General features: G+C 49.9%; 2 protein-coding genes across 16 annotated transcripts; one reads left to right on the top strand and one right to left on the bottom strand.

Annotated features, from left to right (window-relative positions):
• The first annotated feature begins 111 nt into the window (after positions 1-111).
• LOC120899949 (centrosomin) lies at positions 112-22,694 on the top strand. Of its 14 annotated transcripts, none has more exons than XM_040306419.1 (9): positions 2,545-2,682; positions 12,899-13,584; positions 15,980-16,017; positions 16,472-16,737; positions 16,815-17,399; positions 18,252-18,443; positions 18,596-18,640; positions 19,316-21,524; positions 21,618-22,694. In XM_040306419.1, the coding sequence occupies exons 2-9, from the start codon at positions 13,502-13,504 to the stop codon at positions 21,938-21,940; spliced, it is 3,741 nt and encodes a 1,246-aa protein (XP_040162353.1). In that variant the 5' UTR covers positions 2,545-2,682; positions 12,899-13,501; the 3' UTR covers positions 21,941-22,694. The 14 variants fall into 14 exon arrangements, with proteins under 14 accessions (XP_040162289.1, XP_040162282.1, XP_040162371.1 ...); XM_040306363.1 differs by having other exon boundaries at positions 15,977-16,017; XM_040306373.1 differs by having other exon boundaries at positions 2,545-2,760; positions 15,977-16,017.
• A 1,629-nt stretch (positions 22,695-24,323) lies between these two features.
• On the bottom strand, positions 24,324-27,765 carry LOC120894646 (ubiquitin-associated domain-containing protein 1). 2 transcript variants are annotated; one of them, XM_040297359.1, is made up of 8 exons: positions 26,870-27,765; positions 26,085-26,383; positions 25,853-26,013; positions 25,581-25,786; positions 25,176-25,506; positions 24,931-25,095; positions 24,698-24,836; positions 24,324-24,627 (listed from the first exon to the last, which is right to left on the bottom strand). In XM_040297359.1, the coding sequence occupies exons 1-8, from the start codon at positions 27,220-27,222 to the stop codon at positions 24,461-24,463; spliced, it is 1,821 nt and encodes a 606-aa protein (XP_040153293.1). In that variant the 5' UTR covers positions 27,223-27,765; the 3' UTR covers positions 24,324-24,460. The 2 variants fall into 2 exon arrangements, with proteins under 2 accessions (XP_040153293.1, XP_040153294.1); XM_040297360.1 differs by having other exon boundaries at positions 26,788-26,875.
• Between the last annotated feature and the right edge of the window lie 47 nt (positions 27,766-27,812).

Here is a 27,812-nt window from a genome sequence, read left to right as displayed (position 1 = left end):
ATTCGATTGAAATTTGACCAACAGCTTGCACCTCAATCACCCACTGTGCGGAACAAATCAACAAAGCGCGAACGTCAAACAGAAGCCGAATTTTTTCAAACAACAACGGCAAGTCCGCCATTCTGTCTGTTTCATCTTTGTTGCTGTAATTCGTGTTTTGTGTAAAGTGATTTCTGTGCCAAGTTTTGTAGAACGAGACACAAACGACACCAATCTAGCTCCGTACGCCCGCGAGCAGTAGTGTTCGGCATTTACAAAAAGGGTAGTGTTATTTTCGTACTGTCGCAAAACCACCGTGCGCTTGTGAGGTGAGGCGGTTGTTTTACGCAAAGCATCCAATTTTCGTCTGCCGCCCGGTGGGTAGTGCTGCTGTCCGTTTCGTGAAAAGTGTGTGTGTTTCGACCCATCATCCACCGTCAGGGCACGCAAAGATGAGCACCGGTGCACCGAAGCTCAGCACCTCGCTGGACGAAAGTCAGCTCAGCCAAGTGAAGGAATGCTTGGCCAGCTTCGCCGAACAAACGTGAGTAAACCATTTACAAAGGCACTGTTTATTACAAGACGAATGTTTCCCTGCCCCTCGCGCAGTAGCCCTTCATTTCGCTCGATTACAATTGATCTTCAACGCGGTCAAGCATTGCAAAGTTGGGCGAGACACGTCCCGCTTTGATGTCGTGCTTCGCCAACAGCTGATCGCACCGGGCACAGTGCAGATATTCGCTGACCGGTTCGGAGAAAAACCACGACAAACAGCACAGCGGCCAGCAGAAGAGAAAGCAGGAAGCGACCGTCGACGACCAGGTTACCCCGGTTGCGTGCGACCGAACGATCGGTACCTGATGTGCGCCACAATCCGGGCAGCAGACGGGTCTGCCTCCCGGGCGCCAGCAGCTGAGCGATGTTTGGTACAGCACCGAGCGCTGTGACTCGAGCGAAACATGCAAGGGCCGTGTACTACGGTGCGGTGGAATAGTTTCTGCATCTTCCGAGCTGCTGCTCTTGCTGGAAGTATCGCTTGACGTTCCTGTTCCAACTCGCTCCCGGTGCAGTAGCTCTTCCGATTCGGAAATGCCTTCAGCGAACGACTCATCGTTACCATCTTCCAGCTCCGCCTTTTCTGCCGGCTGCGCTGGATGTGCTTTCGAGCGGTTTGAAGCGGTAACTGCCGTCGGTTTATGATTGTTCATCTCCGAATGTTCGTTCCGCAGGTGTGCCAGCAGCTTGGCCGTGTCTTCACGCTGGCAATCGATTATCAATCCGCAGAAGACACACTTTACTCTCAAACTGCTCATCTCTTCCCCTAGCACACGATAGCATTGACAGGTGTAACGATCGACGCCTGTGTAGCTATGTTTTGCTTTTTAAACTGAGCAACTCCTTTTTCGCTCAGTAGGCCGTGCTTGGCGATAGGAATTGTTGTGGAAAATTGAAAAAAAAACAGTTTCTTTTTTTCATTTATTTTGTACATACAATTTAAGATGGTTACAAAATGTAAGTGATTCGAACTTGTGAATTCAATTTAACAACACAACGGCTGTTCATCACATGTCCGCCACATGCGTAAAATGGTGTACAAAATAGTCTAATCAGCGGCAAAGAAACTAGAAGAAGGAAAAACATCTGTTGTGCAAAGGAAACGCATTTCTAAAGGCGGCGAACTTCCTGTTTCCTTCTGCTACCTGGAACGGGGACCCAAACACAAAGCCTCAAGGATCCTTTTCCTTCGCCGCTCTCGAGGCTTTTCCGTTCCATCTGCGAGAGCGCAGCAGCCCTATCGCCCTGAATCTCGCCCGGCAGCCGGCTGATAGATCGCAGGGCGCATCCGATTACCCACGTGCTGGTTATGCTGCCGGGGTCTCTCTCTCTCACACACAAACACAATTCAATCCGATCCAGCACATGGTTATCTGCTGCTTCACCGTCCTCCGCTTCATTTTCTCCAGCCCAAACCCAAATGTTTTGGGACTGTACCCGCTACTAGGTATGCGTGTGTGTGCGCGCGCTCGAATCGCCCTTTTTCCCTTCTCCCTTTGACACGCTCGATCACATCTGTTGCACATTTGAACCGCGTCATTGCACGCGCGCTGCCGTCCGTTTGCAGCGTAGCCCTTGATGGGCCCCTAAAAGACACAGCTCTTTCCCGCTGCACATTGAGCACCGTTTTTTATGCTACGGGAGCATCATCTTTGCCGTCTTCGGATTGGTAAGAGAGAGAGAGAGAGCGGCACGTTCCCGTCGTGCTCTGTGCATCGTGCAAGCGGAGCAACAACGTGCATAGGTCACCGCACAGCGACGCCACAGGAACGGCGTTTGTTCCTTCCACGGGCGGTGTGTGTGTGTGGTAGTATTGGTGGTAGTGTTTCGTGCGGTAGTTCAGGGAGCGTCATCGAATTTGTCTCGCGCCCGTCTTCTCTCTGCTGGCGGTACGAGCGTGCACACACAAACACACGGTTTATCTATCCCGGTCATTCCAATACACGCACGCCATTCGAGACGACGGCGGCGGCAGCGATGCTGGCTCGTGCAAACGTCGTTTGCCCGTTGATTTTAGTATTCACGTGAAATCTCTGAAGTGCAGATCGCGAGCGTGCGCGCGTAGTTGCGGGAACACGCGCTCAGTTTTACCTCCAGTGTATCGTCTGTCGGACCCACGCTTTCGCATCATTTCGGTTCAATGTTCGGGTTGGTTGTGCTTGTAAAATTTCTAACGTATCGGTGCTGATCGGTTGCATTTATTACCGCGTTTTTTCGTTCCTTTCGGTGTGCTATTTTAGTGGAAAAGTATACTTTTGTGGTGTTTTTGGTGGCGCTTTTTGACGCGTTCGATGCGTTTCCGTTCTATGTTATGTGAACACGGCAAGATGGAAATAACAAACGGTCATTGTTGTGGTCAATCAGGCGGAAATCTGTGTGTGTGCGGGGCACGGACCGAATGAATGGGTGTGTTGGTGGTCGAGAAATGGGGGTTGTTGGTGGTTTTTTTGATTGTGAAATTAGATAACTTCCCCTTTTTTATCGTCGCTCCCTTAACTTGTCACTGTGAGAGAAAAAAAAACTATGCTCTATGTGGTGTGTAGCGTAGTGTGCGTTCTACGATAATGTCCATAAATCATGGCCAACGCTGTGTGTGCGAACACGCTTTTGTTGAATGCCTGCCACAGCCTCTTTAGAATCTTCAATGAAGTTTATTGTACTGTGGAGCCAAGGGTGGTCCGATTTCTTGAAAAATGAATCAAATCAAAGACAGCACATAGTCCGTCCACAGTGCTTGAAAACTGATCAGCTTGTGTACGGCTGTTTACAAAAATCCCTAGTGTAAATTTAATAAAGTGTAAAAACTCTCGCTAAAACCCAACGCCCGTCAAGAGCTTATCCAATTGTTGCCCCCTTTTTTGTGATTGCCCATGTGTTGGTGATGGAATTAGTACGTACGGAAAGAGGGTTGGTGGCCAAAGGGGAAGCGCAGCCAGGATGCTGGCGGCCTGCCTGCCTGCCTGATTGCTCTCGCGGAACGTCTTTCTTCGGGATGATGAGGAGTGAACAACAATATCTACTTCTCTCTCTCTCACACTCTCTATTTCTCTTCGAAATCACCCCGCGGTCAGCATGCACCGATCATGCGCAGATCGTAGTAACCGTTGGGTGGGAAACCGTTTTCTCGTCCCCCGCAACGTGTCCCATGCATACATGACAGTATGGCCGTGTCTTTTCTTTTTGCTTCCCTCCGGATACGTCACCTCTCCCCCCTGCGGCTGCCTCTCGGCAGATGGACAGTAGTGTAGTGGACACGCGAAACTAATTAAAAAAGTGTATTCTGGCACAATTATTACGACGCAGAAACAAATGAAACGTGCTTAGTGTAAGCGTGTAGTGTTCGCTTCTCATTAAACTACCACACAGTGGCGATGTGAGCGATTGAAAAAGTTCAAAATTCATATAAAAATCACACCTCAGTTTTGGATGAGGCGACCTACAGTATGAACGCGTTGAACTGTAAACAAAAACACAGTCACACAGTGTTGGTTCTTCAATGTGTGGCAAATTTTATCTTTGCTTTCCCAAAAACGGAACTGCTTGTTTGTGCAAATATCAAAGGAAAAACAGAGTTTGTGTGTGTGTGTGTGTTTGTGAAGTTGAGCAAATAAACTGATAAATACATTCTGTGCATTCGGCTATCTTAAGTTGCAGTTTCATCAATTTCGTCTACCCTCGTGGTCGCACAAACCCTAATGGATTAACGATCCCCTCTTCGGATGTGTTCAGTCGCGTTATTATTCCCCACAAGTGCGTCGCAATTTGCATTCTGCTCTCGTCGTCGTGACGGTCGTTTCCACAAAGATAAAGAAACCTATCTGCAACAATCGTGTCAGTGCGCCTGTATTGCTTATCTTTGGCCGAAGAAAGTGCTTGCTAAGATTGCAGATAAAGTGCCAATCGGCTGCAACTACACAACCTGCCGGTGGTAACGGACGGTGCGGTCTGATCAGATCACGGTCTCGTTCTCGAGCATGCCATGAGCGCGTAGCTAAAACGGGGTTCTGCTAAACAACGGTCGCAAACAGACACACACGCGTGCGACGTGTTTATTGATGAGTCATCGATGGTTGGTGGTGAGCCGTTGAGAGCGCGGCGAGATGTGTATTTGCTCTTGCAGTAAATCCTATTCCTAAAGGCGAATCCCTTACCCGGCTGCTGTTGTTACCCTGTTAGCCCCTGCATATGCTGTAGCTTTGCCTCCGATTAATCGCCCCATCGGTTTGGGTACGTGCTCGAAACGCATTTAGGACACATGCACGACACAAAACCAATGCTTGTACTGTGCAATGCCGAAGAATAGGGACCATAAACCTTGGAGTTGGTATATAATGGTGGCCGTGGGGGATGCTGGGGGAGTTTTGGTGCCAGAGTGCGGCGCATCGTGTTTTGTTGGTGGTCAAGGTTTTCCTTTCTATGGTGGAAAATGTGGAACAGTTTGTTGCGTGTGTGTGAGATTGGGGAGATGGTTTGAAGAACACGCCATAACAGATGACCCTCACACGAGGGAGGAAGGGACCATGCACGGCAGTTTTGGAGCTCGGCGATCGTTACGATAAGTTCTATTTTTGGTATGATGAGCTAAAATTTTTGCACATCCCCAGACATTTGGAAGGCGAGGAAGTATCGGGAGGTATTATAAATATTTAAGCGTTTATAATGGGTTGTGTTGTTGGAGTTGATGGTAAAAGAACATTGACAGATGCAACAATCTATTGCTATTCGCATGCATCATGCCTTCGGGTACTGCTCGGAGCTAACAACGCTCTAACTCTTTTCTATATTCCAAAGTGAGTCCTCTAAGATCCCTTATACGGTGCAAACGACCTACTGTACCGCACCCTTGGATGCACCGAGTCGTGGCAATTAATTTGCCGTGATTTAATTAGAACCTTCCTGAGACGAACCAACCCGGGCACGACGACGCGCGCCATTCGACGGATAAATGTACCGTTGCTGCTCGAGCTCAAAGGCACACTTCAACGTGCGATCCTCGTGCGATCTTCCGAACCGAAACCGTGGCGTATTTTCGGTGTGCGGTCCTGTTGGCTTTCCCTTTCGTGTGCTCGCGCCCGCTTACCTCCTACCCCGGTGACAGGAAACTACATATCCAATGACACCGACACGACGCCACACACGCATCACAGGCCCTCATCGTGGTGGAAAGTGGTGGTGTGCTGCTGTCGTAAGAGTTTCCAGGGAAAAGTGAGAAGAATAAAACGCGAGATGCTTGGAGAGCTTCGGATCTTCAAATTCTCTGCCCCCCCCTCCCCCCTCCCCCCCTCTATATACGGAGGATATATATGGCCCACAAGTTGCTGGTGCTCAAGCACGTACTCACCCGCATCACACCAGGAAGAGACGAAAAAAAATCACACAACCAATAACCCTCCGCCATCGTCAGCTAGGAAGAGCAAGAATGAGGTTTTGATCGACAGTGTGGGGCAGTTTTTTGAAGAAGAGGAAACAATCTTTTAAAAATAACAACGCCATACGGTGGTGGTGTGCTGCCGGTACGCGCTTTTGGTACGCCTCCAAGCCGACCGGACCGGAGCGAACAAGAATGGAAGGGGAGAGGAGGCCCTGTCATATCGCCACCATGGTCGTCGTCGTTTGTTCGAGATGTTGCCTCACTTCCTGGGCCTGGCCTGCCTATCCACCAAAAGTGTGATCTATTGTGCGCTCCGAACGATCACCCCACCGGCACGATGTGGGAGTCCATCGACACCGCCCGTGTAGCAACGGATATATCGGCTCCGCTTGCAACGCCGGGAGACGGAAGAGTGTCTATGGGTTGCCTGCCGGAATGCCAATCACAACAAAGTATAAATTATACACACAACTGCTACATTCTGAGATGAAAGCCACCACGTGGGTAACGTCTCGCGTAGAACGTTGTTGATAGTTCCGGAAGAATTTAGATTAAATTGTCTCTAGCGAAGCGTCCCAAAGGAGCGAAACTGGTATCGGAAGAACTTCTCCCCCCTCTCGGGATGCAGTATTTCAAACCTCGCACGTCTCAGGGTTATATTTTCGGAACATTCTCCGGGTGGGAATTGCTTTAGCCTTCGTACACAGCTGCACCTTGGAAATATTGCACACCCGCGCGCGCGCTACGTTCCATAAAAGTTAATGTAAACACAGCAGCATGATGATGATGATGATCATCTCCTTTCACTCGCTGGAAGCGATATTTATAGCACAGCACAGTCCTCAGATCCCAGATCCGTTTCTAAACAAAAGACCCCGTCCTCCGGATCTATTATCATAACATCAAAAACAAATTATCAGAGCCCAAAGCCGCCGCTGCACCAGAATGTCACTTTTGGGGTTTAGTTTGCCCGTAAATCTGAAACCAAGGATTTGTTTTGGAACATCCTGCGTAGAATGCATGGATCTTCGCGCTACTCCTCTGTACGCTTAAATCAAACTGTTCTTCTTTGGAGGAGGGGGTAGCCGTCGCCACGGCTCACATATAGTGGCGATAAATTTGGATGATGCACTTAACATTTCTTTGCCATGTGCGTCGTTCGATGGTCTTCCATTTTCCCATTCCACCCTCCAAACAGTACCAGAATGCATCACGCATTATCGTAAAATTCGTAGCCGTTGAAAGATAAAACCTTCTCATCCATCCCAATTGTACGCGTGACGCGCGATCTTCGCCTCTAGATCACTCCCTTCTGGAATTTAGTGGGATTTGCACCTATCCGATAGTGTGTTGTGTTGCGCGCGTGTTTGGGTGTTTCAATCTAACTCCTCTCACGTGTAGAGTGGTCGTGGTGGTACACAGGGTGACGACTTCTCAAGGAATCTCGAAGGAAAAGTAGTCCCCCACTATCCCCATCCCCTGTATGCGTACCATTGAATCGAAAAACTCCACATTGAATGAGCTGTTTATTGCATTTTTCCAACGCACACGGCCAGGCTTTTACGGCTAACGCGATCACACAGCGATCTGTTCTGGTTACGACGCGAGTGTGGAAGTCTGTGCTGCGTGGACGCAAGATATTCGGTGCGAGATATCTAAAATTAAATCATCACACAACGTCCTCTCCCGATCCTCCCCATTCCGTCAGTGCCGTGCCGGGTGTGTTTGAGTTTTTGGTAGTGCACGACGAGATATCTACCTTCACTGGTACCGGTTGGTGTGGTGTGCTAGCGCGCATCCACGACCTCACCTAGCATTGCGTAGCTTGCGTGTCGGGGTGTTGGGGTCTTCTACTATCATCCCCGGGTACTCCCCCTGGTGTTCCGATGGTCAGAATATACTACACTTGAAGTTAACGAGATCTTACAGTACCCCTTGCAATACTGGGGAGTGGAGAGGAACCTATGTCTCGTGTAGTCCTAAGTACACGCCACGGCAGTATCCATCGCTAACGTATCTTCCTCTCCATTACAGCAACAGGGGGAACAGTCACCAGCAAAGAACCGTCTTCAAGAAGATCGAGACACACACAGCCACAGGCACGAAAAACTCTGTCGGTCTCTTTGAAGAAATTCTTGGCACGAACGGCACGATCGCTCGAACACGTGTTGCGTAATCTATCATCCCCTGCGCACTCGGCCTGCCTGCTGGACTGCGTGGATCGCTGCACACGTGGCACGCTAATCTCGCGTGCGGATGCTAAATTGAATCGAAGTCACTGGAACACACGCCGGTGGACAGTTTTGTTTGATCACACAGGCACACACACATGCACCTCACAGTAAGGTGTAGCATTCGATTGAATGCTAATTGTGTTGTTCGGCCGGACTGCTGCGCACCGAATGCCGTACTGCCAGGCCCCCCTCAAGCTTTGCTGCTGCGCCCACTTCTGCGCATCGCGCACCCACGTGGGCCCACATTGAAGTTATTTCCACATTGAATTACGTCTCGCCTCACCTCGCTCGATATTGCTGTGCATTTATTGATCGTAGCGCTCCCCCTTGAAGAGCAACGACGTTTTATTACGGCAAACGTTATGGTCACACAGCGCTCGGATGAAGAGGAAACAAATATGCAAATAGTGTTGGAGCAGTATGTGCTGCGCGCAGTTAAGGAAATTAACAACGAAACAAACACACATACGTCTTACACACACACTGGTGGTGCATGTGGTGCTAATCGAGTTCACAATATCGAGGTGACAAAATTGGCAGTCGACGATCGCCCACGATCCTAATTGGAGTGGTTTTTTTTACATCTGCTGAATATTGGAGCATTAAATCAACCCATTAATCGCACACGTTTACCCCCTACCAAGGGTCAACCTACAAAGCACCGGTGCCATAGATACTTCTCGAAGGCGGATACTAACGCCCCCCCGGCACCCTGATCTGCTGTGCCAAAGGGAATAAATAGTTCAACACACAAGTATGTTTCAAAGTTCTCACGCCACCGTGTCGCCGTGCCGTGGTGTAGTTTTAAGCAATGCGTCGCGTCACGTTTTCAACTACGGCCACACTCTTGCACCAGGGTGTATAAGGGGTTGCGTGTGTGTGTGTTTTTTCGGGTGAGGAATTACCGCCAGTCGGTAGATAGGTCAGAGCCACTACTAGGTGTGTAGTGTCTGCCGAAAGGTATCACGGTAGCGACGAGAGTTCCCTTAATACCAAGACACGCCACCACGGAGCGGCAAACCTCGAAGAAGATCGCTCCCGTGCGAATGCTTGTAAACATTTCAACCGGTTTAGTTGTGTTATGTGCCGCTGTTTGTCTGCGCTGGTCAAAGCGAATGTACGATTTTCAATAAATTGCATTTTGTTTACTACATACCGAGAATCGAGACAGAGCAAATGCCCGGCGTGTGGTAGTGGCAGACAACTCAAGACCTGTCTAGACATTGAGTTGTACTAAAAACGGCGACTATGCAATGCGTCTAGCGTCTGGATGAGCATTCCAAGCAGATTCTGATTAGATTCTTATTGATTGTCAATTTTATTGAATATTTAAGCAGATTTTTTTGTCGTTTAGCAGGATTTTTAAAGTGTTTCGTGTTAAACTGCCTCAAAACTTAATCAATGATTGCACATCATACACAACGCGAGCAGGGTAATTTGTGTAATGCCGATATTTTGGCCATATTTCGTTTTGGCAGTCGCCGGCAAAGTTGTTCAATTTGCTCGCACTGCATCACACTACTACCAGCAGCAGCAGCAGCAGCATCGTAACGGCTACTATTTTCGGACCATTGAAATGCCATAACCTTCAACGGGTCGGCATCGACCGATCGCCCGAAAGGCCACCCCAAAAGCAACAACAACAATAACAGCAAGCCCCGGAGCACAGCAGCAAATCTGACTAATTGAATTCGGGATCAATAACTTCTCCATTTGGCGCGTGTGACTCGTGTAAGGTCAAATGGGAGTGACGCGCGGGAGCAGCATTCAATCTGAAAGCTGGATTACGGGCGGACCATTGGTACGACGCGGATTAGTTCCCGTTGGACACACACAGCGACACAGGGACAAATCTTTCAGCATTAAAAGCTAAATACGAATGTTTACGAATGTTAACCTCTCAAGCTCTCAAAGGGGATACATGGAAACACACCCATAGTGGAGCCGACTGCTGGCTCGTCGGCCAGTCGGGTTGCCATGGCTTTGGTGCAACCTGTAAACAAATTCCACCGCACCGCCCGCACAGCGCAGTGCTCGTGGCGAGCGCAGTGCTCGTGGCGAGCGCGGACATCCTTCGACGGGACGGGGTTTGTAGGCTCTTCGTGCCAGTTAGTGTTCCTGCTGGCGACGACGAAGACCACGAAAACATACAGGTAACTCACCCGCTGCTTTGATGACAGCAGGGGCTCTCGGTGTGCCGCATTGAGATCCTTCGCGTACACAGTTTGTGACCCAGTTCTAACGCTTCCCGAACGGTATCGTCTGCTAGTCAACGGTACGACGGCGTGCTGGTTGGTGACCGTGTTGTACAACACAAACCCGAAGCAGCTTGATTTCTAACTCAAACTTTTGTTGTTTGTCTTGGCGTTTGAAGTTTTTTTGTGTGTGTTACTATTTTGCCGTACGGTGGCATCAAGCAGAGGAGGAAACAGCGGGACAGCAGTGTAGTGTAGTAGGTAGTACCAGTCGTTGCATCGCTCTTTGAGGTTGAGTATGCCCCCGGCGGGGTCCAATGTTCAATCGACGCACCGAGAGCCAATGTACGCTTGGTACAAACATTGAAACCCGAAAATAAACGACGGAATGGCGGTGGCGGCATAGCGAGAACAGTACGGCCCCCTCCCCCCGAACTACACACAACAAAGGCGAAGGTAAAGCATTGGTTTGAGACGGGAAATGATTCAATGTGTTTTCCACTGTGAAGGATTTTTTGTTTTTCTTTTTCTGTGGCAACAAAGCAAAAATTTCGGTATAATTTCCACGCTAAAAGTCGTGCATGAATGTATTAAAACAAAGCAACCAATGTGATTTTGAGCGAATGTACGTAGTGTGGGTCTGTAAGGGGTGTTATGGTTACCACTACCAAGGAAAACCACTCCACTACGTCATCCACAAGAGTTGATTTTGATTCCTCTCGGAGAAAAACTAAAAACCATCCCTCCCGGGGTGAGTGTATGGGTCCAGTTCCTTCACTCCTTTTCCCTTCAACGCCGGAAGCATTAGAAGGTCAGAAAATATGGATTGATTGCGCCGCACAAATGGATGCCTGGTGAGAACACACCAGGGGGGGCAGCAGCGCGTCTAGCAGAGTTCGTTGTGTTGAAAGATGCAACTGTGTTAAATCCATCATTATTATTCGCTGTTGTTGATTTTGGTGCTGCTATTTCCTCCGGGGTGAGTGGTGAGTTAAAGTGCAGCAGCAGTAGTTACGGATTGTGTTTCGGTCCTGCAGCTAATTGATCGACACGTGTGTAATGTAAACACATTAAAGTTTTGGTAGAGATTTCCCTTTTGGCCTAATTTTTCTTTAGCAGCACTATCTCCGTTAAGCCGTTTGGTGGAAAACTCCCTGATACACGTCATACGTGCCCGTCCCGTAACATGTGTCTTTTGCCGTATTTCAACACGTGCAGAATATGTGCTCATTTTCGGTTCATTACTGACTGGCAAATGTAGTAGGCCTTGAATATGTCACTCTCTCTTTCTCTCTCTCCCTCATTGTGTACTGGTCGCCGCTTCTGGCTTAGTAAAACATTTCGATATTATTATAGTCCTGCGTGGTGCAACACCGAACAATGTTTTTTACGCGTTCCAAACACGCGGTTGCTTGTTGAGCCGTTGTCCCGGGGTAAAATGTGATGATGTTCGATGAAATCATCCATCGAGAGAAAAAGGGATGAGTGAAGGCAGGGATGGCGCTTTGATTTGTTGATTTGCGGTTCTGGTGCTGTTTTGATCTGTGCAGCTGCTTTATTATACATGCAAGCAAAACATGGTCACGATGACGACGACGGCGCAAGGGGCTGAGTTCGGTTGAGACAGAGCAGCAATTCACATCTCAGAAGGCGGTGGGAATATTGCGATGGTACAGAGGAGGTGGATCTTTGGGCAGTGATCGCGAACAACAAACCGCGCCGCGACTCTGGTTCACCGACTTGCTCCGACATATGGACGTTTGCACTTGGGTTGTGGGTTTCATCGTGTTCTTTGCACTGTCTCGAGACAGATTTTTTTTTGTATAATGTTGCTTCTTTTTATTCATGAAAGAACGATGGGAGCTATATTGCTTTCCTGTGGTGTTGTTTTTGGTTTTAATAGTCGTTTTGCGAGATGAACTGTATTTGGTTTTATTTTGCCGGTGTGTGTTTGCATTTCATTTCCGGCGCTGATGACAGCTGATCTGCAGGAAATGAACGATCGAGTTAGACGATCATCCGTCGGACTAGCTTGGATATTAGATTGAAATGTTTGTAAATCCACTGCATCCTGTCGTCAAGTAATGAATGAAAAACGGGTTCTTTTGTATTCGATGTTGCTAAAGTAAGAAATATGTTATTTTTCCTCAAAACTCTGCCCATTATTACACGTCTATTAATTATCTAATCACTATCAAACGTTACGAATGTATGTCGAGTTTCCTCTACAAGAAAAGCTATGATTTGTAGTGTCGATGTCCATCCCTCACCGTTGCACTGTTCGTTAATTAGATATTTATCATTAGGAAAAGTAAATACCACCATCAGCCCCACACGCGTCTCATTAAAAGTTGATGAGCGGTCGTCCACGTGCTACGTTAGGAAAATAATCGCCCACCACCAGGCGCCTCCACCACAAAACGCCCCAAGCGGGCGCGCCCCATAATACGAAATGCGATCAGTGCGATCGCGTCACATCCGCATAGCGCGGTGCGGTTTAATTTCATTGAAAAACACACGTGCCATACATATGCTGATTTTTTAACGGTCTATTCTATTTATAGTTTCCTATAGTGTGTTGTTCTGCGTGTAACTGAAAAGTGTAAGGCGTGTGTGTATGAGTGTGTGTGTAATATTGCAGTTGGCGCGGAATGAACAGCCAGATTTGAAAACGATGAACGATGACTTCCACCGGTGCAGCAGTTAACACGTTTCCCAGGTACCACGGCACACGCACTGCCGCCGGATGGTGCCGAAAATGATCGTTAAAAACGGTTCGGTTTGGAAAGGGGAAGGCAACGACGTGTGGTCTGCCTCGCTAGGCCTGGTGTTGTGTGTGTGCGTGCAGCATTGTGTTTAGGTGAACAGCTCCGCAGGTGCATTACAGACACTGTTATTGCACGGCTTGACCTGCCGATGCTATTGTGTGTGCCTGTGATTGGTTTAGAAGATCTGCAGGGAGCAGAGAAAGCCGGTGCTTCCGGAAAAGCAAATTCAAACTTGTGTTTAGAGGTGCCCACTTCCCGAAGGGGTATCATTTTTTATGTGCCAAAGAAAAGTGTCCAGAAACCAAAGGCGCGCGCGAGCACAGGAAGGTGCCCAACGGTGGGAGGAAGAGTAAAACGAAAACAAACCCCCCGAGTGTGATAGAGTGATAGAGCAGCGTGATGTCTGGAATATTCAAATACACGCCCAACCGGACGGCAGCTTCCACGCCGAATCGACGATCAGCGTTCGGCACTGGATTCGGGTAAGAGAAGGTGACGCGGAGGGTGATCATCATCGACGAACGAAGCCAGTTATGATGACGGACGGGGCAGCATGGCTGGAAGTTGACCTAAAATCAGCGAATGTGAATGGTTTTGGGTAGTCGATGGGGAGAGTCTTTCAGTTGCATTAGCTCTTAAAATTCATCCCTTTTTATGTGGCGCACATGTGGATCTTTGCCACCATACCACTTAAGATAACGGAAAAGGGCCTAAACGCTTAAGCTTCGTACGAAAAATCCGTACGCACCAAAACAGAACCAAAAATTGCTCAACCAAAAACCTAAAACACCGGCTCCGATAAGCGTGTTAAGTAGACGAATGAATGAATGCAGTGGTTTTACCGAGCAGGTCCCAAGCATTATTGCGGAATCTTTGCAGCGCTCATGTTCTTAAGGCACGCACTTTTACTATCGTTTAATGGGAGAAGCGTGTTTAGGAAATAGGAACACTTCCCAAACTAATGCTAAATGTATGAGGGTCACTAAAGCCGAAGTCGAGCAGTTAAGTGAGGGCTCAGGGTTCAGGGAACGACTAGCATCACTTAGCTTAGCTCGTTTATTGGGCATATGTTTGTGTGGCATTAATAGTGAAATGGAATTAGTTCTAATCAAATGTAAATATTGCCTTACGTACTGAAGCAAGAACAATGCGACCTTTGAGCGATTATTGATCGCAAAAGCCTTGATAGAGATTCTCCTCTTCAAAGTAACTTTCATTCTTTTTTAAAGAACGATTAAATTTGTCATAATTTTCCTTAAATTTCAGTAACGTAACTCTATCATAGCTCTACGAATGGGTACCGCTAACGCGAACCATTCGTGCCACTGGACGCCACGGGTCTCATCCAAAGTCCGAAAAGGCTCCTAATTGACTCAATTGGCCGTGCTTTGTGAGTTGCAGTTGCGCGCTGATGAAATCATATTGTCAAATGATAAACGATCGTGTACGGCGTACCCCGATTTCTGTAGAAAAAAAAGAGTGAACGAGGAAGAGGCAACAGAGAGCAATGCATCATCAAAATGGCACAGTCAACGCAGTAAGATTTGCCGGCTCGGTTTCTCCCATCAATGATCGTGGACGGGAATGATTAGTATATTAAACATCCGGTCCTGCCCGTCCTTCTGAGCCGACGACATTGAAAAGTGCAACGGCCGGGACTGCCTGCTCTAATGATGCGTCCTAATGAATACGGCCATGCGTAACAGACAGGGAAGTTTGCGGTATACAATTAGCGCCTCACTTTTGGCTCAATTCAAACCAGACAGAGAGGAGAGAAAAGGGTAGTTGTGTGTGAGAGTGATGATAAAAATGTTCCTATTGCTCTGTGCTGGTAATCTTAATTAGGTTCAAGAGTATAGCGCACAACGGCCGGGTCAGCAGCAGCATCATCATCATCAACTCTCAAACACACACCACACACCCGTCTGGCGGGTCGGCATGTAAGTCATCGGTGTGTTCCGTTTATTGGCCCGGCAGGCAGGAGGCAGTGTTGTTTATCTTAACGCTGGTCCCATTGGCCAGTGGAATGATTATAACCTACAGGAACAAGCACCCCTGGCCCAAGTGTTATAAAGTGATGCAATTTTGTAGTTTAAACACCACCCACCACCCTAGGAGGAAGCAGTCTGAGTCAGTCAGTCGGTCGGTCGGTCATCATACGCGAGAGTCACCTTCGGGTGGGCCGTGTGGGTGCGTGATGGAAATGGAATTGGCCAATCAAAATGGGGGTGGGGGAGCACAATCTTTATATGTAGCTCCAAATATTTTTAAGGGTAGTAGAAATAGATCGTTTCCGATCCAACGCTCCCAAGTAATCGTATGCGTTGCCTGCTCCTCGCTATAACTCAATCATTTACGGCCGGTTGAAGAGACGAATGATTCTGTGGTAGCATTATAGAAGCATATGTATGTTTGTGCTACACCCACTCCGGCTGTCTGCGGCTGCATGCAATGGATCAAGACGAACGATCGCTAGCATCAATCAGACCATAAAAATGTGGATCCGTTTTTTGTTGTTTTAATGTTGTTCCACACCGTGGGCAGGAAACAATTGATTTGATACAGGGAGACACCCCGTCTTGACCTGGGAGGGCGTATAAATCTTTTCCAATCGGCGTTACTAACCTCCCCTATACGTACGTGACGACGTGATCGTGTCAAATAGATTGGTTTGGCAGCTCTCCGGTGGGTGTGTTCGTAGGAAGCTGAAAGAGAAAAGATTTATTTAGTGGCACAATCGTTTTTTAATCTTCAGAATAAGCCTAATTTTTCACAGATTTTGGAAAACATTGATTATGACACTGTCATTATGCTACCGTCGGTATTAACGTTCTAAAATTATGTTACCTTTTTTTGTGTCTCTTTCTATTGCAGCAGTCCCGGCGTACACCAGGATGCCACCATGGACAACTCATGTAAGTAGTGATGTCAAAACCTTTGTCAAACCCACTTAAATACAGCTCGTTACGTTCGAATCAAAAAAGTTTGGAATGCACTGTGAACACCGTTTAAGTAGGCAGTGCATTTTTGCTAGCAGTATCGCACTGCTGTTTACTATGGAAAAAGTTGCTACACCGAACTCACCGATACTACCAGCATGGCAGGGGCCAAACGAAAATTGGACTGGATCTCCAGTGAATGCACGCCTGTGCGACAACGAGAAGATAAATCGCGCCTTCCTTCAGACAATGTTAACCGACATCAACTGATTGGTGTGTTTCTGTTTGCAGTTTACAATGGTTTTGGATGCGACGGCATCTTCGTCCAGTGAAGCAATATTCACCCAGTTTCTTTCAATGTGTACTTGATTGGGTAGCACTGTAATGCGTAACGTTTTTTTCTCTCTCTCTCTCTTTCTTCATTCAACAGATGCGATGGGATTCCGTTCGCCCTCGATAAACGCCCTTACTGGTCACGGTTCGCCGGTTCAGGTGCGCTCGCTGCGCGACAACGAGGAGGAAATATCCACCCTGCGCAAGGAAAACTTCAATCTGAAGCTACGCATTTACTTCCTCGAGCAGAAGGCGGGCATCTGCACCGACAATGACACGCCCGGCGGACTTGGTGTAACCTCATCGTCCGCGTCCAACACGTCGTGCGATGGGAACTATCTGAAACAAAACATCGATCTTAAGGTATGTTCGCGGGATGCCATTTTCCATGCATGAGTGATTGTTGTAACGCACCATTAACCTTTGGTTAATTTTGGCAGGTCGAGGTAGAATCGTTACGGCAGGATCTGCAAAGCAAGCATGATCTGCTATGCCAGGCCGTCAAGGCGATGGAGGTGCTGGAGGAAAGCCACAAGAAGGCGGAGGAACGGCACCGCGAGCTGGTGAACGATCTGAACCATCGCATCGAGAACCATCAGGCCGAGATTCGGTCGCTGGAGCTGATGGCGGGCGAGTTGCAGAAGCAGCACCGTGAGCTGCAGCTGTCCACCAGCCTGCGGGGCGATCCGGAGCTACAGCAGCAGCAGCAGCACGCGGCCGAAGAGGCAAAGGAGGGCATGACGACGCGGGACAATGTCGGCGAAAGCTTGCTCGACTTTCTGGACGCGGTGCAGCAGCACAGCGAGCTGAGCGTGCAGGAGAAGCTGAAGGTGCTGGAGATGGAGAACGCCGTCCGGCAGTGCCAGGAGCGGAACGAGCAGCTCACCCGCCAGGTGGAACAGCTGCAGGCCACCATCGAGGAGAAGGCGAGCAAGATCAGCCAGCTGGAGATGGAGCTGGGCGAGCTGCGGTTCGAGAATGCGGAGCTGCGGGAGGAAAGCGAAAAGCCACAGAGCAACGTTGAGGTGAGTCGTGGGTAGTGTTTGGCGTCTGAGCTGATGGATCAATTGCTTATTCGTTTCTATAGTTTTTTCGATGGTTTGTTGCTTCATGAGTTTGAGTAGTTGGAATTGGAAGAACAATTTAAATAGAGCCTTTCTTACCAACACTTTTCCTAAGGAATCTGCCCGCATCGCACGTTCGTCAAGCTTCTTTGAGAGGCGAAAGGATCGCTCAATCAAGTTCTTGTTCGAACAAGAAGTGGCACAAACTTCATCATCAATGCAATTAGTGCAGCTCGAACAGCACGATAGTAGCTGTGTTCGGTGTTTTACAGTCGAATCAGTTAGCACAACAAACGGTCCAGCAGAACGCCCCGGCGAAAGCAAGCTCAATCTGCCGGACGTTTGCCTTCCGTGTGACGAGCTGCAGAGCTACTGTCCTCCTCCCCGTCCCCCATCGGACGGAGGCAGAAGGACGAAGTTCACGAAATCTGGCACCGCTGCCGCCCCACTGCTCTGCCGTCGCGTCATTAACGAATGGGCAAATCAATACTTTATCATCGAACCACGGCTCGGGCAGGAAGGGGAAGCGTCTTCCTGTTGGATGCAAACTGCTCACTCCGCTCTGCCACACCAGTGGCCCCACGTTGTACAGTGGTGTCTGCAGAAGCTGAACCTTTCCAGCAGTTTAGTTCGGTCGGAGCTGTGAAGCGATGCAATCAATTTCTATGCCTAAATTTAAAGTCTAAATTGGCAATTGGAATGCGATTTTCTGAATAGGATTTTGAAATATAAGACAATGTTTCCCGAATTTGCACCATTTTCTACCATTTTTATCATTTTGTTTGTCTGTTTTTTTTTGTATTTCTTCTACAGATTGATCGACTTAAGAAGCAAAACTTTGATATCCGGGCCGAGCTGGCGGAGAAGCTGTGCGTGCTCGACGACACCGAGACGAAGCTGAAGGAGAAAACGCTCGAGTGCACCAAGACCTGCAAAATGGTGGAAAAGTTGATCAAAACCATCACCGAGCAGGACAAGGAGCTGGAGAAGCTGAAGCGAAATTCGGTAAGACACAAGCGAGCGACCGCGTGTGACGTTAATCTATTTATTTATTCCGTCATGTTCTATTTATGTTGATCTTTCCGTTCATTTCCTTCCTTTTTTGTGTTTTTGATTTTTTTTACTACAAAATGACGGGATAAAAACATGAAAAAAAGCCGATAGAAGCGAACGCCGGTGGTCGCGAGCCGCCGATCCGAAAGGTATTTTTTCTTTAAGCGCTTTTGGACCGTTTTTTTCTAGCTCTGCAGCAGCACGCACCCATTAATTTTTATTGCGCTCGCACCAACAAAGAAGAAAACCGGGAAGGGACAGAACGTTCTTTAATGTGTAGCTCTCTTTTGTACATTAATTGCTTTGCATTTTTAAACAGTCGGCAAGCGTTCGCGGTGGAAAGCCTAGTCCAAACCCGGCTAGTCGCCGTTAAATCATCCCTCTCGTGGGATTCAAGAGGATGATGGGGCGCTTTAACATCGGTGTCCCGACGAGATAGATGTGTCTCCTTTACATATACATGCTTCTTCTTTTATTAACGATTTTAGCCAAACGTGCTGAAGTTGTTTGACAAAATGCGTTTAATATATTAATTGACTGTGAGTAATATTTATTAGAAGCAAACTTTGTGTGTCGGTGATGGAGCTGATTCGGGCGTGGGCGCTTCCGGTGTAAATATTGGATCATTTGCTGGTGATTTAACAACCCACAAACACACACACAAACACGTACACGACCGCGCGTATGAAGCTTTGCACCATCCATATAAACAGCAGTGTGCTGTGCACGTGTTTTGTTTAATAAAAACAATTTTGTGTTTCATTTTTCACCAACACTGCTTTCCCCATTCTAATTGACCTCTTTTTGTGACGATCCTTTTGCAGAACATTTCACTTCACTCCGAGCACGGCATGAACGGTGGTGCCACGGGCGCCCTGGCTGGTGTGGCCGCGCTGGCGGTGAACGAAATCGTGGACCAGGACCGCAAACCGGTCAGCCAGGCCGAGTACGACGCGCTGGTGCAGCGGGCAAAGCTGCTGCAGCAGAAGAACGACACGCTGATCCACAAGCTGTGCGGCAATGGTGGGGCGGGCGACCATCGGAACGATCGCAACATCATCATCAAGCAGCTGAACGACGAGCTGATCAAGGCGCGCGAAGAGGCGGAAAAGGCCCAGAAGTGGCGCAAAGAGTACGCGGACCTGTGCGCGATCTCGACGCACCGGCTCGAGGAGCTGGCCGGCTTTCTCGATTCGCTGCTGCGGAACAAGGAGCTGATCGGGTCGCTGTCGACGGACAGCCGGAAGGCGATCCGCAACGCGGTCGATCGCAGCCTGGATTTGTCGCGCAGCCTCAACATGTCGATCTCGGTGACGGGGCTTTCGCTGATCGGCACCAACAACAACAGTCTGGCGCAGCTGAGCTGCCTGTCGGGCTATCTGGATCAGTCGGCCGTCCTGGAGCATGGCGAACACAGCAGTGCCGGTGACGATGTGGACGACGAGCACGACAAGGAAAACCGCGCGTCGAACGTGAAAGGACAGACCATTCAGACCGGCGGTCATGTTGCGCTGTTTGGGGGGCTGAACCAAACGAAGCAGATGATCGAAACGTTGCGTGCAGAGAACAAAGCATTGCGGGGCGAGCTGATGGAGCAGCAGCAGCTGCAGCAGCAGCAGCATCAACAGCGAACCCGGCGCCGCGAAAGCAAGGAGCGCAAGTCCGTCCCCATCGAGCCGATTTCCGACTCGGAAGCGTGGTCCGAACCGGATCGGGGCGTTTCGCTCGCACGCATCGGGCTCGAGGACAGCTCTTCGGCTCTGCTGCGGCAAAAGAACGGTCCAGCTGGCGGTCCGACGGCGTCACTAAGCTCGCCAACGTCGGGCACTGCTGCGCTGGAACTGAGCTCCACCTCAGACAACGAACCCGGGTTGTTGGCTGCTGTAGGTCTTACTTCGCAGCGGAAAAGCGCCACCGTGGCTGAAATGAAACAGCTGCAGGAGACGGTCGCATCGCTGAGCAAAGAGCTGCAGGACAAGAACGGAACGCTGCTGACCGTACAGAGCCAGCTGGTCGATCTGGACAGTGAGCTGCAGCGGGAGCGAATCCGGGCCGCCAAAGCGCAAACGGAAGCGACCGAAACGCGCCAACTGTCCGAACGGTGGGAACGGGACGCCGCGGTGCACAGGGAACAGGCTGAACAGGCCGCCCAACGACTGGCGGCGCTCGAGGGCGACATCCGGCAGCGCGATGCGCTGATCGAGAAGCTGCGCAAGGAGCGCGAACAGGCGGCGGTCGATCTGCGCGTGGCCATGATGAAGCTGGAAACGATGCAGTCCGAGTACGGCGAGCTGCAGCAGCGGCACCGGCGCGAACTGGACGCCATGCTGGCGAAGGAGCAGCAGCAGCTGGAGGAGCTGCGCCAGAGCCTCACCGAATCATTCCGCAACGAGCTGCAGCTGAAGCAGCAATCGTTCGACACGGCCCTGGCCCAGAACTACATCTCCAAAAACATTCACCAGGAGAAGGTGCGCGAGCTGGACGAGCTGCACTACCGGCTGGAGGATGCGCACAACGACCTGTCCGCGATGGCCGAGGCGGAGGAGCAGCTGCGCCGCCAGCTGGCCGACTGCGAGCGCAGCGCGGCAGCGATGAAGAAGAGCCTCGACGAGGCGACGCTGCAAGCGTCCAAGGCAGCGATCGAGCGGACGAAGGCGCTGAACGAGAAGCGCCAGCTCGAGACCGAGCTCGGCTTCGCGCACGACGAGCTGGAGCAGCTGAAGGTGGAGAAGAACGCACTGAACGAGCAGCTACAGACCATCATTCGGACGCAGCAGCAGCAGCATCCACGCAGTCCTCGTGGTTCCGGCGGCGGCGGCAACCAATCAGCGTCCGGAACGGACGAAGAAATTACGCCCGGTGTACGGCGACAGCTCGAGAACTCATCGCCCGATCTCGGCATCGAGAGTGATCCCGGCCGGCTCTCGAACGTGGAGCTTAAGTTTGCGACCTCGCCGCAGCAGCGTCCCCTTCTCAAAACGCTGGAACTGACGAAATCCATGTCCAACTTGCTATTGAATCCGAACCAGGAAGGTAAGTGTTGTTGTCGCCAACCTTCGACCCATTTCCGTTCTTCCGTCGTACCTCACAGAAAACTAATTATTTTCGTCATTATTTTCGCTTCAGTCAAACCGGAGAGCAGTGGAGAATCGTCCAAGGGGGCGGCGGGCGGCGAACAGCAGGAAGGTGTTGGTGGTGGTGGGGCCGATAAGACGACGGTGATCCATCACGACTGTGCCAAGATCGAGGTCGACTACCGGGATCTGATGCATCGGTACAACAAGACGCGCCACTATCTGGCCGTTGCGTACGACAAAATCAAATCCTCCAACAAGGTAAAGAAGCAGCTGGAGATTGAGGTGAAGCAGCAGATCCACAAGACGAACGTCGTGCTGAAGACGGTGCAGCGCAATCTGGATTCGGGCAACGATGGCGCTGGGGAGCATTGAGCTTTGAGCAGAGCGGTAGGCACCACGACAAACACCAATGCAACGGTTTTTTTTTTTTTGTAACAAACGGCGGGGGAGTTTTCATTTAATTTTGTATATATATATGTGAGTGTGTATAATGTCAGAAAGAGAAAGAAGAGTGCGCGAAGCGAAAGCAAAAAACCACAATGGTGTATACACTGACAACACATCAGAGTAGGCGAACTGAACACAGCCGGGAGAGGGAAAAAGCTCATTCCAGATTCCATTTCCGTTGCGATTCAGTCTAATCGGGTGTTAGACCGTTGTATACATTTTAAAACCGCTGTGTAAAAGGGAACCCCCTCCAAGGACTGTTTAAAGGAAAGAGTTTGAATTTGCAGACAATTGTGTACATATATATATGAGGACAGAGGTGTGCGAGGTAAAAGGCTGTAGCGAGGGCGTGAGTGAAAGATCAGTTGAAAAATAGGAAAGAAGAAAGGATTGATTGCGGTTTAGACGGAGCTTCGCTTACCAGAGAATTGCGTCAGCAGCAGCAGCAAGAGCGACGAGCGTGTTTGTAACGTACTGTAAAACGTGTTTGGGAGAATGTGAACCTGCTGGAATGTGAGACTAACTTATTTGCGTACTGTTATTTGATAATGTGTGTATTTGTGAGGACGACGACATGATTGGTCCGATCTGTAAATCGAGACACGGTATTAGACAAAAAAGGAGGACAAGAAGGCGGAGGTGACAAAATAAATCCAATAATATTGTTTGATAATAGAAACTGAGTACCGTTGTTTGTTGTCAACGCCTACTGTCGGTAGAAGAATAATCTTGTACTGAAGGTACTGAACAGACTGAGTGATGTGCTCTTTGGAGCGCACCCACGACTCCCGATTCCGACTCCGGCAAAATCCGTACCTCTAGTTCCGCCCGGAGTCGTTCGGAGTCGCCCGAAGTCACCAGACTTGTTCGGAGTCGGAGTAGACCGGAGTCGTCCGGAATCGTTCTTAGTCGTCTGGAGTCGCCCGGCGTCGTTTGGAGTCGTCCGGAGTCGATCGGAGTCGACCGGAATCGGAGTCATTCGGAGTTGTTTAGCGTCGATCGTAGTCGTTCAGCGTCGATCGCAGTCGACAGGAGTCGACAGGAGCCTTCCGGTGCAATGTGCTTGTGACCAGGCATTACATTTTGTTGTATTTTTTGTCTTTTACTTTCTGCGTGAACTTCGTATACAGGCCATTGTCTCGAAGGTCGACTCCGGCTGGCTTCGGAAGTCTGCGACTCCAACCGATTCCGGACGACTCCGGATATTGCAGGGCGGATCTATCTTCTGGAGACGGTTCCCAAAAAATCGGAATCAGATCGGAGCCGACTCCGGATTTTTGTCAACTTTACCCATCACTAGAACAACTTTACGGCTAGTTCGGTGTCTTTTGCTTTACATTTTACATAATTATCTGCAAATGAAAGAAGTGTGATATCCACGCATTATTCAACACAAAAAACGCCAACAAACAACACAGCTCGTGTTTGATGATTGACATTCGTTGCTGTCTGTACTTTAGGATTTGTTTCCACATGTGCTGCTAACGTTCTCTCCCTTCCCTTCCCTCCCTCCCTACATCGTACATTCGTTTTACCGTGAATATTGAACTTGTTTCACACTACACCGCTCTTGGTTGTTGCTGTTTCCGTTATTTAAATCACAAATCTTCGTTGAAATTCTATAAAATAGAGCATCCACCTGTACTGGGGCATGCATTATATTACGGACATAATATATATATAGTGTGTATCTTTGGCGTTCTTTTTTTGCGTTGTCTTTTGTGCAACCGTCCGCTCTCGCTTAGCATGTAAGTTATGTGTGCATGTGTGCGTCTGTGCGTGCGCCACAAGGATAAGATGCCAAAGCGGACCAACTATCGCAAAGCCTTAACACGGGTTCTCTCCACCCTCCCACCCCGCTATCTCTACACCTAACATGACTTAAAACGAGCAAGCGCGCATTAACCGCGACCGCGACTAGTGTGAGTGGTTTGGTTTGGTTTTGTGTTTGTTTGTGTGTTTGTTCGCCCTAAATTATCTCTCTTACCATCTTTTAATCGTGTTCGCCACGATAAACATCTGAAACAACGTCCGAGGCCAAGAAACGGCAAACTACTTGCTGTGCGAGAATACATTGCTACGAACAAATACGCTCTACTTACTGTCTTACTAATTGCTCGTTGTCCATAAAAGGGGGTTGTTTGTTGGGGCGAAGCAGCAAAGCAACAGTTCGCAATCAAGGCTCTAGCTGAAGAGCTTGCATTTTGCCTCCACGCGCTTTCTTATTCTAACGCCTAAAAGGTGTGACCTTCCCTTTTTTGGTGCTCTCTTCCAGCGCATCATACATTTATACACATCTTACCAGGCATTTTATACTTTGTACGAAAGACTTATGTGGGGGTATATTGACCATGTTGCACGAAAACCTTTCTTCGATCTGTCATCGACCACAAATCTTTATCGTAAAGCGAATTTCGACTGCTAATTCTGCTGCTGCTGCTGCTACTACTGGTTACTGCTCGCGCTTCCCTGCGCATTGTTAAACTGATTGATGGCGACGATATGCTTCTCCTCGTGGTACGTGCGCAGTATGTGTCCCAGCACCGACGACGTATCGTTATCGCTAAGCCACATGCTCATCGTGGAAGAGTTGTCCAGCATGGATATCAGCGCTGCGCGGGAGATGAAGCAAAACCGATTTAAGCAAGGAGACAAAGTAGCCAGAACGTTTTCTCTACTTACCGATAAACATTTTCGGGTTTCCTAGACTAATTTGTACTTGCGGTGAACCCATCAGGACACGCAGGATTGGCGATTCCGGCGGCAAGCCATCGCACAACCCCTGCACACTTTTGGTCCGGTTTCCTAGCAACCATTCACACTGGAAAAGGTGCAGAGAAAAACAAAATCAACATCACGCACATCGGTACAGCCTTTAGGACGGTCGGTACCCCGCTCCCCGGCCACACACTTACCGCTGCCGTTTGATTGTTTTGTGTAGCTATTAGCGCTTCGCGTACGTTTTCCTCCTCGAAGCCCATCTCGGCGATGGAGCTCACCAGCTCCGGCACAGGAACGACCGTTTTCTCCGAGTACAGGCGCACTATCTCCAGCAAGGCGGCCACGTTTTCACGCTTTATCTGTGGAAAGAGCGACACCCACCCCCACCGTGTCTTTCATTAAAGAGGAACCGATCGCACAGCAAAACAACATTGCATACCGTAAAAGGATCGCTCACATTCGCTGCCTCTTCGTTGTCGTCGCCCGCCTCGAACGCCTCCTCTTCCTCGTCCAGCGAGTTCCCGACGGACGACGGTGTAGAGGCGGATCTACTATCACTGCCGGCGTTCGAACGTTTCCGTCCACGGTGAAGGCCGCCGCCAGTGGAGGGAGCACCGCTGGGCGATTCGTTAGCCGGCGAGTTTGCACCTTGAATTTGATTCATCGTTGCAGCGGACGAGCACGCAATTGCTGCGCTCTTATCACAGTTAAACAAGCGCGCCGTACTATCGTTCTGTATCAGCCAGTCCAGTGCCGCCGGGAACACATTCCTGTTGGGGGGGAGGTGTTGTGTGGTCAATTCGATTTCTTGTGGGATGACCCCAGGCCCCAGGCGGTTACTTACTTGGTAATTTGTAAGGCCTGATTGATTTTGTCCAGCGAAAATCCCATCTCGAGCAGCGTTTCGACCGAGCTGATCTGGTGCCGTTGCCGGTTGATGAGCCGCTGCTGGAACAGGGCGATCAGCTTCTCGGCACACGGTCCTGTCCCGTGCACGTAGGCGGACGCCCGGGACAGCGATATCATGATGCGCCGAAGGTCCTGTTGCAGCTGCAGCGAGGGAGAAAGGGAATTGTATCTCCATGGTGACGACCCGGCAGGCAGCCATCTACTTACATCCGATTGCAGCATGCCTAGATTGAAGTTAACGGAAGCTTGATTTATGCGGGACAGCGGTATGTGGCGCGTTGCGGCCAATATTTCCGCCGGCGAAGGACCTTTCAGGCTTTCGTCGGCCGGCGTCGCATCGATGCGCTTCGCTACGAGCAGGAATTCCTCTGAAATGAAGAAGAAGAAAAAAACGCATCAAAACGGTTCTCTTCACACTGCATATCCACGAGCCATTTACCTTCATCGTGCACGGCGTCACCGAGCAGATCGTCGTCGCGGAAGATGCGCCGATTGTGCGACCGTATCATCCGGTACCGATCGGCCAGCTCGTCCAGGTCGGACGAAAAGTGAGGCATCGTAAAGGCATTGCTGGCGAACTTTTCCAGCGCGTACATCTTCAGCTGCCGGCCGGTGAGGGTGCGGGCCACCTCCACATCGACCATGCCGCCCCGCGGGCTGATAATGCGCAGCGCAACGGACGGCGGTGCGGATGGGCCACCGCCTCCACCGTTCTCGTGCGTTTCCCTGCGGGATGATCTGCAAGAAGGGGGGGGGGGGCGGAAAGGGGAAGATGAAAATTGGAAAATTAAATTGCCGGTCCGGTCCAGAATTTGGAACCCAAATTTGGATCGATTGCACCACACAGAACGCTGTAAGGATGCTGAATGCTTTTGGCTACCGTCCCTAAACATGAATATCCCAATTTATTGCTCAACCTTTCGCTCTCTCTCTCTCTCTTGCTATGCCCACACATAACAGTCCATTTTCCAGATGGTGGTTTGGGGATACGATGAATATTTAAACATCTTCACTGACCTATCGTCCACTGGCGAGGCGAACGATGTGCGCGCTGACTCACACTGTGTGGTTCACCACCAAAGCCGAACCGAGGAAAAAGACAGCGAAGAAACGGAGATCTAATCAATAAACAAACCACTTACCTGCTCTTTTTACCGAACCACCATCGGAATATTTTATCCATTACCGCGTATTTTTAACCCACCACTGTCTCTGCCCACTTACCTCGAGCGCCATGTTCCGCTGGTCGATGGCGACGGTTGCTGCGATAGGTGATGGTGATGCGGCCCCTTCGACGTACGTTGCCCGTGGCGATGCTTGTGGCCGTGGTGACGTGATGGGGTGGCAGTAGCAGAAGCAGCACCAGCAGCTGCTGCCACCGGCTGGTGCACGGGCGAAACGTTCGTACCGGGTGTCGTCGTGCCGGACGACGACGGTTCCGGACCGGTGGTGCTGGACGAGGCCGAACTGCAGCTGGACGTGCCGTCGCCGAGACCGCGTGGTTGCGTCGCGGACTTGCGCGACTGCTGCCAGCGGGCACGCCGTTCGGCAAACTTTTCACGCATCCAGGGTATCATTCTGCACCGACACTGGGTGGCCGTACCGTTGCCCCGGGATGGCACTCCGACGATCAATACTGGCAATCTGGCACTGCTGCTGCTGCTGCTGCTACGGCTCCTGGCTGGGGATCTAGGTCAAACGCCATCCCGTCGCAATTATTTAATTACCATTTTGCATACACACACACACACTACGGTCGTATTTAACTACGCCAAGGATTCATGTGTCCGGTACGTAGTGATGTCCTGCTGCGGGCGCAGCTGTGAGGTAGGTAGTGGTACAGGTTTGAACTGAATTTCGGAACGCCAGTAGGAGTGTTTCGTACGGCAACGGAACTGCGCGGACGAATCTCGCGTTGTCGCGATTTCTATTGATCTAATTGTGCTGCTTGTGCCGTTTTTTTTCTCCGCCTGCCCCGTTGACAGGACACTGTACAGCGTGCAAAGGAAGGGGGAAGGGGCGTGGGATAACTTTGGTTTATGTTTTGGTTCTTGCGCGATAGCCACACGCGGATTCACGCGCAAACAACCACGGAGCACTGTGGGCTGCGATGCGGTCTTTTTCGGTTGACGTTAGAATTGTATCTTTTTTGTTTAAAAAAAGGAGG

The sequence above is a fragment of the Anopheles arabiensis genome, chromosome 2 (assembly GCF_016920715.1).
Source record: "Anopheles arabiensis isolate DONGOLA chromosome 2, AaraD3, whole genome shotgun sequence".
NCBI classification, from domain to species: Eukaryota; Metazoa; Arthropoda; class Insecta; order Diptera; family Culicidae; genus Anopheles; species Anopheles arabiensis.
This window is presented reverse-complemented; position numbering and strand designations above follow the sequence as displayed.

Coding starts and splice junctions, on each gene's coding strand:
- LOC120899949 (XM_040306348.1), top strand. CDS start 432: ATGAGCACCGGTGCACCGAAGCTCAGCACCTCGCTGGACGAAAGTCAG. Junction 18,444..18,595: donor AGAAGCTGAAGCGAAATTCG/GTAAGACACAAG, acceptor CATGAAAAAAAG/CCGATAGAAGCGAACGCCGG. Junction 21,525..21,617: donor ATTGAATCCGAACCAGGAAG/GTAAGTGTTGTT, acceptor TTTTCGCTTCAG/TCAAACCGGAGAGCAGTGGA.
- LOC120894646 (XM_040297359.1), bottom strand. CDS start 27,222: ATGATACCCTGGATGCGTGAAAAGTTTGCCGAACGGCGTGCCCGCTGG. Junction 25,096..25,175: donor ATGTGAGCGATCCTTTTACG/GTATGCAATGTT, acceptor CTCTTTCCACAG/ATAAAGCGTGAAAACGTGGC. Junction 24,628..24,697: donor AAACCCGAAAATGTTTATCG/GTAAGTAGAGAA, acceptor TCTCCCGCGCAG/CGCTGATATCCATGCTGGAC.